The 16485-nt window shown below is 21.2% G+C and overlaps 2 protein-coding genes across 6 annotated transcripts in view; one reads left to right on the top strand and one right to left on the bottom strand.

The window, feature by feature from the left end:
• Nucleotides 1–339: 339 nt before the first annotated feature.
• On the top strand, nt 340–5736 carry LOC127280721 (carcinine transporter-like). Of its 2 annotated transcripts, XM_051303943.1 has the most exons (10): nt 340–717; nt 856–1051; nt 1322–1580; nt 1697–1889; nt 1970–2075; nt 2172–2275; nt 2356–2570; nt 4028–4203; nt 4279–4455; nt 5049–5736. In XM_051303943.1, exons 1-10 carry the CDS (start codon nt 479–481, stop codon nt 5124–5126), a joined length of 1743 nt encoding a protein of 580 aa, XP_051159900.1. In that variant the 5' UTR covers nt 340–478; the 3' UTR covers nt 5127–5736. The 2 variants fall into 2 exon arrangements, with proteins under 2 accessions (XP_051159900.1, XP_051159901.1); XM_051303944.1 differs by lacking the exon at nt 4279–4455.
• LOC127280720 (carcinine transporter-like) overlaps nt 4509–16485 on the bottom strand; it is a 34533-nt gene continuing 22556 nt past the window's right edge. Inside the window, exons 1-10 of one of the 4 annotated variants that reach the window (XM_051303938.1) lie at nt 15613–15990; nt 14436–14707; nt 11196–11403; nt 10308–10566; nt 9298–9490; nt 7378–7596; nt 7001–7215; nt 6464–6639; nt 6095–6267; nt 4509–5995 (exon numbers count right to left, since the gene is read on the bottom strand). In XM_051303938.1, the coding sequence (XP_051159895.1) occupies nt 5896–5995; nt 6095–6267; nt 6464–6639; nt 7001–7215; nt 7378–7596; nt 9298–9490; nt 10308–10566; nt 11196–11403; nt 14436–14689 (1797 nt within the window). In that variant the 5' untranslated portion in view covers nt 14690–14707; nt 15613–15990 and the 3' untranslated portion in view covers nt 4509–5895. Of the gene's footprint in view, nt 5996–6094; nt 6268–6463; nt 6640–7000; nt 7216–7377; nt 7597–9297; nt 9491–10307; nt 10567–11195; nt 11404–14422; nt 14708–15612; nt 15991–16485 lie in introns of those variants that run through there. The other 3 variants (XM_051303941.1, XM_051303939.1, XM_051303942.1) reach the window with 3 other exon arrangements.

Raw genomic sequence — 16485 nt, 5'->3', positions numbered from 1 at the left:
AAATTTTTTGGTCTAAATACCAACCAAACATTTGATTGTTAATACCAAACTTCTTTTTAAATAATTTATTTTTCTTAATAATTTGAAAAATTGTTATACCATCTGAAAGAAAAATTCTCTATTAAAAGCATTATTTATTTTTATATATATTTAAAAATTTTTTTTTTAAATGTATGAAAAATTGCTCTATTTATTTTTCAGGTGATATACACATTATCATATATGTTAATTGTGTTTAATTTTAACTTGTAAAATGATAACAATGGAAATGTAATAAAAAAAATAAATTTTAACAAAACCCCGCTATTACGATAAATAGTATACAATTGTAAAAAATACGTTTATAAAAAGAGTTGCTTTTCAACTATATAATTTTAATAATAATAATAATAATAATAATATATGTTCAATAAATAATATTCTCTTTTGCTTTATTTTTATTTCATTTATATAATATTGAAAATAAAAATATATAATAATGATAGAAAAATGTGATGATGTTAATAATAGAAAGAAAAAAATTCAAGATTTTGACGATGTACTACCATTTATTGGAGATTTTGGCAAATATCAATGGATTTTAATGATATCATTAGTACCATTTGGAATTTCATTTGCATATTTATATTATTCACAAATTTTCATTATGATTGTGCCACAAAATCATTGGTGTAAAATTGATGAATTAATAAATCTTAATTTAACACAAGAGCAGAGGTAAGTTTTTTTTTTCAACTAATTTTAATACTTTGGAAAATGAATTATTTATTAATTATTATTGATTAAAATTAAAATATCCGTTAAATTATATTTATAAAATAAAATTTAATATTACAAAAAATTATTATTTTGCAGAATTAATTTAGCTATTCCAAAATCTAAAAATTATCCCTATTATGACAGATGTCATTATAAAAATTTAGATTTTCAAAACATTAACATAACAAATATAAATTTTAATTCCACAAAATGGAATACAGATGAAATAGAACAATGCAAAATGTGGGAGTACGATTTTAATGAAATTCCATATGCTACCATAAGCTCAGAGGTTAATAAATATATTAATTAACTTTATTATTTAATAATTTATTAATATTACTATTATTATTATATCTTTTTAATTTTATTATTTATTTTAAAATAAAGAAATATTAGTAATTTTTTTTTTATTATTATTATTATTTACTAAAAAAAATATATATTTTTTTTAAATTTTAAAACAAAAATATAATAAACTGGTAAAAATGTTGTATTAGTTAAGCTAAAAAATAAATAAATAATAATTATGTATTATTTATTTTAAAAAATGCATATATAGCTAAATTGGGTTTGTGAAAAGGAATATATAATAGCAACAGTGCAAGCAATTTTTTATGTTGGTTCTGTTTTTGGAAATTTTATATTTGGCTGGATTTCCGATCGTTATGGACGAATTAAAGGTTTATTGTGCTGTACAGCAACTTCATTTATTGCAACAATTGGAATACCGAGTACTCATAGTTTTTGGTCATTTGCAATTTGTCGATTTTTTGCTGGTTTTGCATACGATAATTTTTTAATGATTCCATTAATTATTGGTAAATTTTGTCTTGTTATATTATAAATTTTTTTTTGTTTACAAAAATTCATAAATTAAATTAAAAATTTGAATTTTTTTTATAATTATTAATAATTTGTCATTTATATAATATAGCTTTGGAATATTTGGGTGTTCAAAGAAGGCCAAATGTTGGTTGTATTTTAATAGGAATATTATATTTTATTTCTGTATTAACAATTTCTGGTAGTGCATATTTTATAAGAAATTGGCGATATTTCACCTATATTTGTTCAGCGTCGTTTTTATTTTGTTTTTTTCTCACATTTTTAATGCCCGAAAGTACACGGTAAAATATTAATATCTATTTACATTTTAATAATAAAAAGGAAAAAAATTTCATTATTTAAATATAAAAAATTATTCTAGTTGGTATATGTCTAAAGGGAATAATGAAAAAATTTTAATAAAACTTAGAAGAATATCAAAAATAAATAATAAAAATCCCAAAGCATGGGTGTACGATGAATTTTTAGTAAGTTATACTGAATTCAAAAATATCAGAAATAATATTAAATTCGAAAAAAAATATTTTATTAAATAAAAAGAAATAATTAATTTCTTTTTTCAGCAAAGTATATCTAACGATAAGAAAAATGTCGAAAATGCTAGTTTATTGGATTTAAGAAGAACACCTCATTTAGCCAGAAATACAATACTTCTTGCAATAATTTAGTATGTAAAAACAAAAAAATGAAAATAATTTTAAATTAATAATTAAAAATTATAATTCTAATTACTTTGTTTTTCTCCAGCGGATTTTCATCCTTAATTATGGATACGTATATATATTTTTCAAATCGATATAATATCTCTGTATTCATGTCATTTGTATGGTTTTCTGTAGAGATAGTTATAGCCACAACATTGGTGAAAATTTTTGGCAATCAATGGGGTCGAAGATTTAGTGTATCAATCGCTTTATTACTTAGTGGAGTGTTTAGTATTATATTCACTTTTAATGAAACAGGTAATTTTTTACTCATATATATGATGTATTCCACGTCCATCTGCATTTGCATTTCCGATTTTTTTTTGAAATTTTTTTTTTTCTTTTAGTACTAATTGAGATTAGCTTCCATGAATTTTTTCAAATTTTTTTAGCAAGCCGTTTTCGAGTTATGGAATTTTGAAAAATGGAGAATTTTCATAACTTTTAATTTTTGAATGAAATTTCCTTAAAAATGCATCAATTTTAAAAGTCTTTTTTTTTCAAAATGTGTGTTTTTAAACGTACTTTCAAATAAAAAAGAAAATCGAAATTTTTTTTTTAAATATATTACTTTAAAATTTTTGAGTTTTAATGATAAAAAGTCATTTTTCTCATTTGACGTACTGATCGATTTTTTTCAAAATTTTTTCAAAAAAACTACTTTTTACGAAACTTTTAAGCCTAGCCCGATAATGGGCAAACAATTTTTACAATATTTTCAGAATTTTTCCAAAAAATTTTGAATTTTGAATTTTTTAAAAATATTTTTGGTTTTTTTTTTTTTAAACTACGTACATTTATCTATTTTGATGCGCTGATTACGAAAATCATAGTGACAATACCCAAAAATTTGATTTTTATGATGTAAACCATAAAAAAGTCCCAAAATTTATGTTTTTTTTTTTCGTTTATTGGGTAAAATATGCAAAATTAAAAAAATAGGCCAAACAAAAGTTATAGATCTTATTAAAATACATTTTTTATATCTTATGCATTTTTTTTTTAATTTTGCATATTTTACCCCATAAACGAAAAAAAAAACCATAAATTTTGGGACTTTTTTATGGTTTACGTCATAAAAATCAAATTTTTTAGTATTGTCACTATGATTTTCGTAATTAGCGCATCAAACTACCTAAAAGTACGTAGTATAAAAAAAACCCAAAAATATTTTTAAAAAATTCAAAAATTTTCGGAAAAATTCCGAAAATATTGTAAAAATTGTTTGCCCATTATCAGGCTAGGCTTAAAAGTTTCGTAAAAAGTAGTTTTTTTTGAAAAAATTAAAAAAAAAATCGATCAGTACGTCAAATGAGATAAATGAATTTTTATCATTAAAACTCAAAAATTTAAAAGTAATATATTTAAAAAAAAATTTCGATTTTCTTTTTTATTTGAAAGTACGTTTAAAAACACACATTTTGAAAAAAAAGACTTTTAAAATTGATGCATTTTTAAAGAAATTTCATTCAAAAATTAAAAGTCATGAAAATTCTCCAATTTTCAAAATTCCAGAACTCGAAAACGGCTTGCTAAAAAAATTTGAAAAAATTCATGAAAGCTAATCTCAGTTAGTACTAAAAGAAAAAAAAATCGGAGATGCAATTGCAAAATGGTCTTACACCGTGGCGTGGAATACATCATATATACGAAATAATAATTTTTTGACTCTATAATATAAAATTATAATTTTTTCTTTTTTCTTTTTTTTACAGAAACGATAAAAATTATTGCCGGATGCTTAGGAAGAATGTGCATGAGTTTTGTACAAATAATATACGTTCAATATGTACCAGAATTTTTTCCAACAAGTTTAAGAACACAGGGTACGGCATTGGTTCATTTTTTGAGTATTATTATGCATTTCACAGCACCCTATGTTACAGTTTTGGTTAGTAAATATTGTAATTATTAATATAGTTGAAAACAATTGTACTTTATTTTCATTTTTTTTTTTTTTTATTAGGCAAGCACTTGGAGGGAATTACCAATTATAATAATTGCAATTTTATCATTATTAAATTCAATATTGATACTTTTTTTACCGGAAACAGTGGGACAGCATTTACCCCAAACACTTGAGGATGGTGAAAATTTTTGCAAGAACAAGAAATTTTGGCCAATTTTCATTTCTCGAAAAAATGTAATTGTGGAAAAATTGATTCTTTTATTTATTTAAAAATAAAACACTTTAAATACTGTTTGGGGTCAAAAAAGAAAATTTTTGACACCAAATTTTTTTATTTTGTTATCTGATATTTGGTATACAATATTATCACACACGCAATGTCGATTTCGATAATGAACATTCATTCCAATACTGTACAAATTAATGAACATTCATTTATTTTATGCTGTCATTTCTAGCTACAATAATGTGTTTATATAGTTTCCTAAAAAAAAAAAAAAAAAAATGCTTGCTTCACCATATTGTTAACAAGCAAGAAAGAGTCAATGATATTTCTCATTAAATTCAAAAATATTTCTAAATTTCAATTTTTCAACTATAAATACTCAAAAATAAATTATTATTATCAATATTAATAATAATATTTATAGTTGCTAATAATAAAATTTATATTTTCGTTAATTATTATTAATAAATTTATTTCTTAAATATTAATAAAAATAATAATAATAATAATTAATAAATATTATTATTGATATTAATAATATATTTTCCCAATTTTTCGAGAATTTAAATATTATTCAATTGATTCTTTCTTTGTTTTCTAGATTCAGCGAATCAATAGTAAGTACGCGAATGATTCTACTTTATTATCTTCTAGAATGGAAAACGATATTTCAAATTGAGCATTATCGAGACATCAAAATATATTATTATAATGATGATTAAATAATGAAAATGATCATTTTTTTTTCTTTTTGAAAAAAAAGTAACAGAAAAATTTTCTTTTAACAAAATACAGTTAATTAAATAAATTTATTAGTTTTTAATATATTAAATGGGAATAAAATTTTTTTTTCAATAAGGCACATATAATTTTCATTATCATTGAGCAAAAATTGTTTCATTTAAAAAATTTTCTATATATTAATAAAATTCGATTATGACACTTAAAATATTAAACCCAAGGCACTTATATAAGTAGTAAAATTATAATTTAATTTTCTATATACGTTTTTCTTTTTAGAACTGCATCAAAAATGTAATTTATAATGGCAAAATTTGATTTTACCATTATTTTTTTTTTTTCTCAACTCAGATTGTTTCTTTGTTTCTATTACCATTATTATTTTTTTCTGTCTTTTGTTAATGAGGAAAGTAACATTAAAAAAAAATTTTTTCTTTCAAAAGTCATTTTGAAAAAAAAAAAAAAATTAAAAAAAAAAACGCCAGAAAAAGTTAATCAAAAATTTGTTTTCAAATTTGAAAAAAGAAAATAAAAAAAAAAAAATACTTTCAGAAAACAACAAACGGTCACTCAGTTCAGGTTCTCTCTCTTGACTTAACGTTTATACATATGTAAATCACATGAGTGTAATTGAGGTACTATTTACAAAAAAAAAAAAAAGAAAGAAAGAAAAAGATAAAAATTTATAATAAATTTTTGCCACTTAGCTACAATCGGGTGGAATCGATCCTCGATAAACTGCCTGGATTAAAACCAGCATTTGTCGCACCTAACTTCCTTCTATATTTCTTCTTTTTTACATGGGATCTGGAAAATTTTACAAAAAAAAAAAAAATTAATATAATTTGTAATAAATTTTTTTTTAAAATTAAATTTTGAAAAAAAAATAATTTTTTAATAACTTACGTTGAGATACAGGGAATCCACCAGAAGCTCTGTTCTTTGCCAAAATCATTACCCTCCTCAAGCGATTCAGGAAGATCTTGATCCAAAGTTTCCGGTAATCCAAGTGTCAAAAGTGCGTCTATTATTGACAAGACGCCCAAACAAATAAGTGGCAATTCCTCAGCGACATCCGCCTAAAAAATGAAAAAAATTAATTATTATTTTTTTTTGTTTATAATTTAAAATTTATTATTTCAAAAAATTCTCTTCTTTGAACTTTATTTATTTTATTTTTTTTTTCTTATACTATTGAATAATAATCGATTCAAAAAAGTATTTATTTTATTATTAATAGAAATTATCATATAGTGAGATAAACGTGATCATTACCAGATAAATGACATAGGGACCAATGATGTGTGCAAAGTAACCAATGATGTGAATGAGAGATACTCCCTGAGCGCGAACAACTGTCGGCAACATTTCAGCTGCATATTGGAAACCAATGTTTGCAGCAATATTCACGCCAAGTCGAGCCAAAATTGCCATAGCCACTGTTGCGGGACCTAATTTCATAAAAAATTAAAAAAAAAAAAAACATCAATTTTTTTTTTCTTTCACCTAAAAAATCGAAACGCAAGAGAGAAAATTTCATATTCTCAACAAAATCTCTCTCTCTCTCTCTAAAAAAATCAAATAAAATTTTATTTGGCATTCAAAATTTGATACACTGAATTTATTATAAAAAATCTCAAATTTAAACTCCAAAAAATAAAATTTTATTCAGAAATAATTAGATCAAAAAAAAAAAAAAAAAATTTGAGAAATAATTTTTAAATAAACCTTTTTTTTGGCTTCGATTTTTGTTTTCTATTATATACATTATAATAATTATATTGATTAATAAAAATATTTTTGAAAAAATACCTTCGGGCATAACAATAGCAACAAATGAGAAAATTCCACAGATTAACATAGAAAAGAATCCCATCCATCGTCGTCCCCATTTGTCCAAGAACAAAGCGAGTAAAATTGCTGCTGGAAGTTCCGTCATAGATGCCAAAGAGAAAGACGTAAAAACATCCGGATGAAGTAATTTCATGTTCCAAACATGTCCATCAAATACCAAAATAATCAAAAGCCTAAAAAAAAGGAAAAAGTAATTTTTATTTTTATTCAATTTAAAAACAAATGTTTTTTTTTTTTGAAAACAAAGCATTTTTTTTCTCATAGAGAAAATATAGGAATTATTATATATATATATATATATATATATTAATTTATATTAAAAAGAAATTATTTACCAATAAATAATGAGCATAACGGTAATTCTTCCTAAACGAGGTAACTTAAAAAGATCAAAAACTGTGTATTTATTGTGCTTCTTATCGTTTTGCATCATACTAATGCAACTTTTCTCATATTCGTCATAAACTTCTTGCTTTACAGTCTTCCTATTTACTTTCTCGAACTTCTTGAGCATTTCTATTGATTTGTCGACTTTTCCAACTGTGATATACCACCTGCAAAGAACAGATTGATTGATATTATTATTAAAAAAAAAAAGAAAAAGGGAAAAAGAAATTTTCTTTACTTTATTTGATTGTAAATGGAGCAATATCAATCATGGAAAAATTTCATTAAATTTACAATAGCATTATTTTAAATTACTAATAATAATTTTCATAAAATATAATTGTTAATTAAATTGAATTTTCCATAATTAGCATTTTTATTTATAACTAGCAAAATTAAACGCGCGCATGTGCGCCAAATTGAGTATTTTATTGTTTGTTATAAAGAAATTAAAGATTAATATTATTAATAAAAATTTAATTTAATAGAATATTATTACATATTAAATGATAATAATGAAAATTATATGTTTACAGGCCTCGGATTATACGAATTTTTCTGACTTTTTTCAAAAATACGACTTTTATCGACTTATTTTAATAAAATGCGACATTTTTTTTACATTTGAAAAAAAATTTAAATAAAATACATTTTTTTTAGTCTAAAATGGAGATCTTCTTCAGATCTTCTTCAATTCAATTATTATTTAACAAATTTTGAACTAAAATGATTCTTCACTAAATTAATTATTTTTAATAATTTCAATGAAATACATCACAAATTCAATTATATCAAAATTATTTTTCAATTAAAATTTTTATGAAATTTAACAATTGTTTATAATTTAAAAAAAAATATCACAATAAAATTGAATTTTTTTTTAAATTTCAATTCAAAATAAACTACAATTCAATAATTACCCGAAATTTTAATTCAAAATCAATTAAAAATTCAATAATTATCAAAAATTTTCAATTTAAAATTTAATTATTTAACAAGTTTTCAATTTAAAATGAAATAAAATTCAATTATTATCTAAAATTTCTATTCAAAATTAATTATCCAAATTTTCAATAAAAAATGAACTTAAATTAAATTATTATCCAAAATTTTAATTAAAATTCAATTATTTCCCAAAATTTTCAATTCAAAATGAACTGAAATTTAATTATTTTCCAAATTTAAAATCAAATAAAATTTAATTATTCTCAAAAATTTGAATTCAAAATTAATAGAATTTTCAATAATTTGAATTTAAAAGCATCTAAAATTTAATTATTTCTAAAATTTTCCATCGAAAAATTTTTTTTTTTTTTGAAATTTAATAATTTCAATTATAACTCTAAGGAAATTCAATTTTTTTTAACTATTTTAATAATATTCTTTGAAATTTCAACTATCTGAAACCATTTTTCAATTAAAAATGATTTTCAAATTATTGTACTGTGTCCGCATTTTTAAATAAATTTTTAGTGAAATCATCTAAAATTTTAATTACAAAACACTTAAAGTTTCAATTAATTTCAAAAATCTCAATTTTAAATCTTTGAATATTCAATTAAATTTAAAAAATGTTTTCCAAAAATTGTTTGATAAATTATTTTTAGTTCTGTAAAATTTAATAATTATTTGAAAATCAACAATATCTTTTGAAATTTAATTATTTCTAAAAATTTCAACTTTAAACCTTCGAAAAGGATTATTATTAAAAAAAAAATTTTTTTATTTAAAAATCTGTAAAATATTTTTGTTAAAATAAAAAACAAATCCACTTTTTTTTGGAATATAAATCGACTAAAACGACTTTTTTGTGTCTTTAAGTTGATTCGAGGCCTGTGTTTTTATAATTTTATAATAAAAAAAAATACCTGGCACTTTCGGGCACTATCCATGGCCCCAAGAAGGCAGTAACTAATGGCACTGCTGTAACTACACTCAAAATTCTCCAATCTGCTATCCAATATGCTATCCAGGGTAAAAGACCAGCTGCGGCAGCAAAATATATTCCAAAAGACATATTTGCCACCAACGTTCTATATTTTGGTCCCACATATTCAATTACTGAAAGAGATACAAAAAATTATTTTTCAGTAATTTTTTAATAACTTTTTTTTTGTACAAAACTAAATGCAAAATTATAATTTCTACGTGAAATACTAAATTTTACAAAAGAATAAAAAAAAATTGCCAACAATTATCAATGAGGGTTTTCATCGAAAAAAATGTGTTTGCGCTGCTCTATTTTGCCATTTTTTTTTTTTTTTTTTTTTTCATTTTTAATGACTGACCGTTATGTCAAACGGTACACATGACACGTTTTGATCGCATTTTGCACCCACGTTTTTTCAAGGTTGATCATAAATTCCAATATCTCATATATATATTGCTTCCAGACATTGATGCAATTTTCCCTTGACACGCGCAAAACGCCAAGAAAAATTAACACGTATTTAAAAAAAAAATAAATAAAAAAAAGTCTAAGATATTATGTAAAGCCATAGATATAAATATATATAAATGCGCACATTAACTATTTATATATTTACGAAGATTAAAATGATTTCATTATTATATATCGTGTATAGCTAACAATTCCAATAAGATTCATTCTAATAATTACATTAATTATCCAACAAGTACACATTTATATAAATCATTAAATATTTATGAGCTTAAGGACATTTTTCTCTCTATATTTAATCAACGAAAAAAGCCTCATGAAAATAAAAAAAAATAAATAAATAATAAAAAAATCTTTTTTTTTTAAGAAAAAAAAATTTTATAGTAAAATTATTTGCATTTTTCAATTTTGTAATTATTTTTGAAGTTTTTTTTTTCTTATCTAAATGATAAATTATAAAAAACAAAATAATTATACCTATGATGAATAAAATATTAAAACAATTGTCAAATGATGTTCCAACGATGAGTCGACATATTGCAAATGATACAAAATTGTTGCACAATGCAGTGGCAATGGAGGCAAAAAATCCAACTGCATTGCAAGAAACAAGAGCTGGTATCCGGCCATAATGATCGGCGATATATCCAAAAATAAGACCACCCACAATACTGCCAACAAAAAATGCAGATTGTGCCGCTGAACCCAGGTAAGTATTCTCACACACCCATTCAAACTGAAAATAAAAATAAAAAAATTTAGTTTCATTTTATTAATTACAATTAATATATTAAAGTTAGCGGATTAATATTTTTTTTAAAAATTAACTTTTAATTATAATAATAATAATAATTATTATGTGATTAATATAATATTATTAAAAATAGTTTGTGAAACAAAATTTACTTCCTCGTTATCTAGTAAATCTCACTGTGGAAGCAATATGAACAGCCTCCTCTATGTGCTTGTAAATCAAATTAATTGCGAATTATGAGATAATATATGACTAAAGAGAATAATAAAATTATATGCTTAAATGAGTCGTTAAACTAATGACATTTTAGAGTTTAAAAGACTAAGTATAATCGACTTTTAAATATTCTCTTTCTATTTTGTATATAATTATTATCTTTCGATTAATTTAATTTTTTATTTTTATATTATTATTTTAATTATTATTATATTAATTAAATTATTATTATCATCAAATTATTATTTTTATTATATAAATATTTTTTATTTTATTATCAATTATTATTTATTTTTCAATTAAAAGCTAAATAAATGAATAAATTAATAATCGTAATTTAACAAAATTTGAACGTTCCAAAAATTAAAAATTATTATTTATTTTTATTGTCGTACCTCAGCACCAATTGAAAGATATGGTATCATTGTTTGATTAAATTTCCATCCATTTTGACAGGGTCCTTTTGGCCACGATGTTATGGCTTGTGTTAAATTTTCATCCAAAACTTTTGCATAATCAACAATATACATTTTACATCTTGAAAATGGAATGTTATTCATTTTAACTTCATCCTCATCTGCTCTTGGAATCCATAGCGATGTCCTGTAAAAAAATATATTTCTTAATATAAATACTTTTTTAATAAAAAAAAAAAAAAAAAAAAAAAAAAAAAATCGAAGACAAAAAGAAATAGAAGGAAAATAGTTTAAAAAAAGGATAAATGAGTTTTATTTCTCCCTTGTCAACAATTGAATCAGGTGAAGTTCAAGAAAATCGTAAAATGATTACAGCAACAGAATCATTAGTTATTGAAAGTAATGTTTGATGTAAAAAAAAAAAAATTTTTTTTACGATTTTTGTATTTCGCAGAAAATAAATTTAGTGCAATTAAAAATGATATAAAATACATGCAATTTATCACATAAGTTTACATGCCACTCTAATTTATTATTAAAGTGCTCCTTTATAATTTTTTTTTTCCTTTATTAATTATAACAATAAATTTAATATTTATACGCAATTTCATGTATAAATATTAAATTATTTATCACATAGATACTAATAATTTGAAAATTAACTGCCAGTGTAATAATTCATATGCAAATAAATTTTTCACTCAAATTAATTAAGTCAATTTATTAACGCATTTTATTCAAAAAATTTAAATAATATTTGTCTTCTTTTTTTTTTTAGCAAACTTTAATTTAAATTTAGTAAAGAAAAAATAATTATTTATTCGAATTGAAAATAAAAAATTCATAAGACATTATTTTGATTGAATTTGAAAAATTTCTAATTTTTAAATAAATTAGAAAAAACAATTCTTTTTCAAAAATATAAATAAGGAAATGAATACATATATATAAATCTTATGCAATATGCTTAATTTACTTTTAATTCGTATGCGATTCTCTAAATTATTATTCATAAAGTCAAGAATAAAACCAGTTGGAAAGAAAAATGGTAATTTTTTTTTCTTTTAAAGAATAAAATCTGAGTAATGAAAAAAAAAAAAAAATTTCATATATTCATTTTATATTCGACATAGCTAGAAAGTAATTTCATATAAGTTAAAAAAAAACATTGTATTTACATTGTTGACATTTTTACATTAAACAATTATTATTTCTCTGAGTTAATTAATTTGTTTTTTTAATTATAAAAAAAAGAAAGTAATATGAAAATTCAAAAATGTAATAAAATTAAATCAATATTTATTTATTATTGGTTAAATTTCTAATTATAGGAAAATATTTGCAAAAAACAATTTTTTTATAAAAAAGAAAAAAAAATGGCTTATTTTAAAAAAATAAATTTTTTTAAAAAATTTTTTGACCTAGTTGATTTTTTTATAGACAAGGTTATATAGTTAATAACTATAACAGATGAAATAGAAAAAATATCATGTAATTGTCATAAGAATCAACAGTGGATTTCCTTATTCGACCTTCTCTTATCAAATTATATATATATATATTAATTTTTTTACTTCATAACGTGCTTCTTACTTTTATAGTTTTTACTTCTTCTTCATTTCAGTATTAATTACCGTTAGTTTTAATACATGCCAATAAGGAAACATAAATTCTTTGTTTATTTTCAAAAAGTAAAAATAAAATCAATTTTTTTTTCTAATTTTGCAATTTAATTCTTAAAATCACATTTTAGACTCAATTCTTTTATTATAGAAATAAAAACTAATAATGAAAACAGTATTTTTTTTATTAAATCTAATTTCAATGAAAAAAAAAATTAATATATAAATACAGTGGAAAAAAATTATTTGATACAAAATAAATATTTATGTGATAATAAAGTACACTGATTTTAATTCAAATTCAATTATTTACCAAAATTTTCAATTCAAAATAAACTGAAATTCAATTATTTTCCAAATTTAAAATCAAATAAAATTTAATTATTCTCAAAAATTTCAAAATAAACTAAAATTCAATTATTTTCCAAAATTTCATTTGACAATTAACTAAAATTCAATTATTTTCTAAGATTTTAATTGAAATTCAATTATTTTCTAAATTTGCAATTTAAAACCAACTAAAATTCAATTATTTTCAAAATTTTTGATTTAAAATAAATTATTTTTCAAATTTTCAATTCAAAATCAATTATTTTCCAAAATTTTAATTTAAAATCAACTAAAATTCAATTATTTTCCAAAATTTCAATTGAAAATCAACTAAAATTCAATTATTTTCCAAAGTTTGCAAATTAAAATCAACTAAAATTCAATTGTTTTCAAATTTTCGATTTAAAATCAATTAAAATTCAATTATTTTGAAAAATTTTAATAAAAATTCAATTAGTTTCTAAAATTTCTATTCAAAATTAATTATCCAAATTTTCAATGAAAAATGAACTTAAATTAAATTATTATCCAAAATTTCAATTAAAATTCAATTATTTCCCAAAATTTTCAATTCAAAATGAACTGAAATTCAATTATTTTCTAAATTTAAAATCAAATAAAATTTAATTATTTCTAAAATTTTCCATCGAAATTTTTTTTTTTTTGAAATTTAATAATTTCAATTATAACTCTAAGGAAATTCAATTATTTTTAACTATTTTAATAATATTCTTTGAAAATTCAACTATCTGAAACCATTTTTCAATTAAAAATGATTTTCAAATTATTTTATTTTGTTCGCATTTTCAAATAAATTTTTAGTGAAATCATCTAAAATTTTAATTAAAAATCACTTAAAGTTTCAATTAATTTCAAAAATATCAATTTAAAATTTTTGAAAATTCAATTAAATTTAAAAAATGTTTTCCAAAAATTGTTTGATAAATTATTTTTAGTTCTGTAAAAAAAACAAAATAGAAACAGTATTTTTTTAATTAAATCTAATTTCAATGAAAAAAAAAAAAAATTAATATATTAATACAGTGGAAAAAAAATTATTTAATACAAAATAAATATTTATTTTGATAATAAAGTACACTGATTATGTTTGAATTAAAAAAAAAATTAATATAGAATAAAATTATTATTTTTATATTATTAAGTAAATTAAAAAAAAAATTGATTAATAAACAGAAAAAGAAATTTTTTGTATATGTAATTAAAAATAATAAAATTTGTAGGGTGTTTTCTCACCGCGCTCACTCACATCTGCTCATCCGTGAGGTTCAATCTGTCCAGTTCAGGAATTTTGCACCAATGTTCCTCGGGTACAAGGGTGATGAAAAATTGAGCAAAATAAAGAAATGCATAGACGAATGTAAATGGTAGTAAAATAACGAAGAGCAGCCATTGATAACGACCAGCCTCACCAACATATGGCAAAATATCATCAAAAGTTTCAATTTTTGGTCGCCGTTCCTCACCACCTTCTTCCGCTTTCGATGGTTCCGTTGCCGTCATTTTCTATATTTATATATTCTAAAAATTAATTAAAAAAAAAAAATTACCATTTTTTTTTCACTATAATCCTTAAACTTTAAAAAAATGTTAATTAACACTCGATTAACGCCAGTTTAGTAAAAAAAAAAATAATCATAATTTAGAAAAATAAAGAAAAAAAAAAACATTGGCCCTTATCAGTTTCTAATTAGATTGAAAATTAATAGTTAAATTCAAACAACTATTAATCACTAGAAAAAATTTTTTTTTCATGAAATTATTACAAATTAATAATTTTAATTATTAATTATTAATTATTAATTATTATTTTCCCTATTAGAAAAAATAATAATAAAGGTAACGTAAACAAAGAAAATCATGGGAACGGTATTGTCAATGAGAGAGAGAAAAAAAAGTTAAAGAATTTTTATATTTATTGTTTTTGTTTAAAAGAAATAATTAGATATAAATAATTCATTTTTCTTTTTCTTAATTATTGTATTCTTTATACAGTTATATTTATAACGATTAATTTTTCATACCAATATAGAAATATTTTAATTAAAATGATAAATATACAGGAAATCAAGGTTGAGAATAGGTATTATAAACAATAACAAGCAAGTTACGTTTAATTCAGGAACTATTTAATTGAACTTATACAAAAATAATTGTATTTTTTTTTATTTCGAAAAAAAAAAATTTTAATTAGTACTACTTTTTAATAAAAAAATAAATTTTTTTTCATAAAAAATCCTATTTATAAAAGTCAATTTTTTAATTATAAAATAATTTTTTTAGTTTATATTTTATTTAACGATAAATTTTTTTTTTTCGAATAACTCAATTTTAAGGAAGCAATAAAAAAAAATCAAAAAAATTCAGAAGGAAATTTTTTATTATAATTAATTATTATAATTTTTATAATCTCAAATATTACTCACATTCAGAAAAATAAAATAAATCCAAAAAAGGAAGATATAAAACAAACTTCACAAAAATTCACTGAATCGCTTCTTAAAGATTCAACACACTTGTGGATCAAAAACTTATTTCAAAAAAAAAAAAATATCACTAATTAAAAACAAAATAAACTCACACTTTTATTGGAAAAATTTCAAAACTATTCAACATTGTTTGTAAATAAAAAAATAAATTAATATTTAACAAGGAAAAAAAAAGAGCACGTGCACGTTTTTTGAAGATGAAGATCTTGGATCAAAATCGATTTTTTTTTCTTCTTCTTCTTCTTTTCGAGGGGGGTGATCACGCTACATCGTCAGACAGAAGGGGACATCGACTGCTTTCAGTATTAATCAATGGTGGGGCTTTATACTCTTGTTCAACAATCTGAGCCCCCACCTGATGATCGGTGACCCTCCATTGGTTCACGCATTGCACTCGATCTTCTCAGACTTTAAATGACGTCACTGGAAATCTTGTATAGGCGCAACTCTTTGAGAAACCGTTCATCGACTTTTTTTTTTTTTTTTTTTTCTTCTTATTCCGCTATTTTTCCTCTATACACACACTGCGGGATTTCCACACCTTTGCAAATTCATCATTTCAAAAATCGAGTCAACCAATTATTATACCATTTTCCTTATATATATATATATATTCACTATTTTTCCTTATTCGTTATATATTTTTATTCTCCATTTTGAATTATTATTCATTATGTATTAGTTTTTTTTTCTTCTTCTTTAATTCTTATGAATGAATTTTTGAATATCATGAGGGTACATTCTACTGGATTAAATTTTTTTTTTTAAATTAATCATATGGTTTAATTTTTTTGAATTAACACGATTTTT

Source organism: Leptopilina boulardi, unplaced genomic scaffold (assembly GCF_019393585.1).
Source record: "Leptopilina boulardi isolate dan_hultmark-lab unplaced genomic scaffold, ZJU_Lbou_2.1 LbouV2_249, whole genome shotgun sequence".
Taxonomy (NCBI): domain Eukaryota; kingdom Metazoa; phylum Arthropoda; class Insecta; order Hymenoptera; family Figitidae; genus Leptopilina; species Leptopilina boulardi.
Note: the sequence above shows the minus strand (reverse complement) of the source record. Positions and strands in the feature narration are given on the sequence as shown.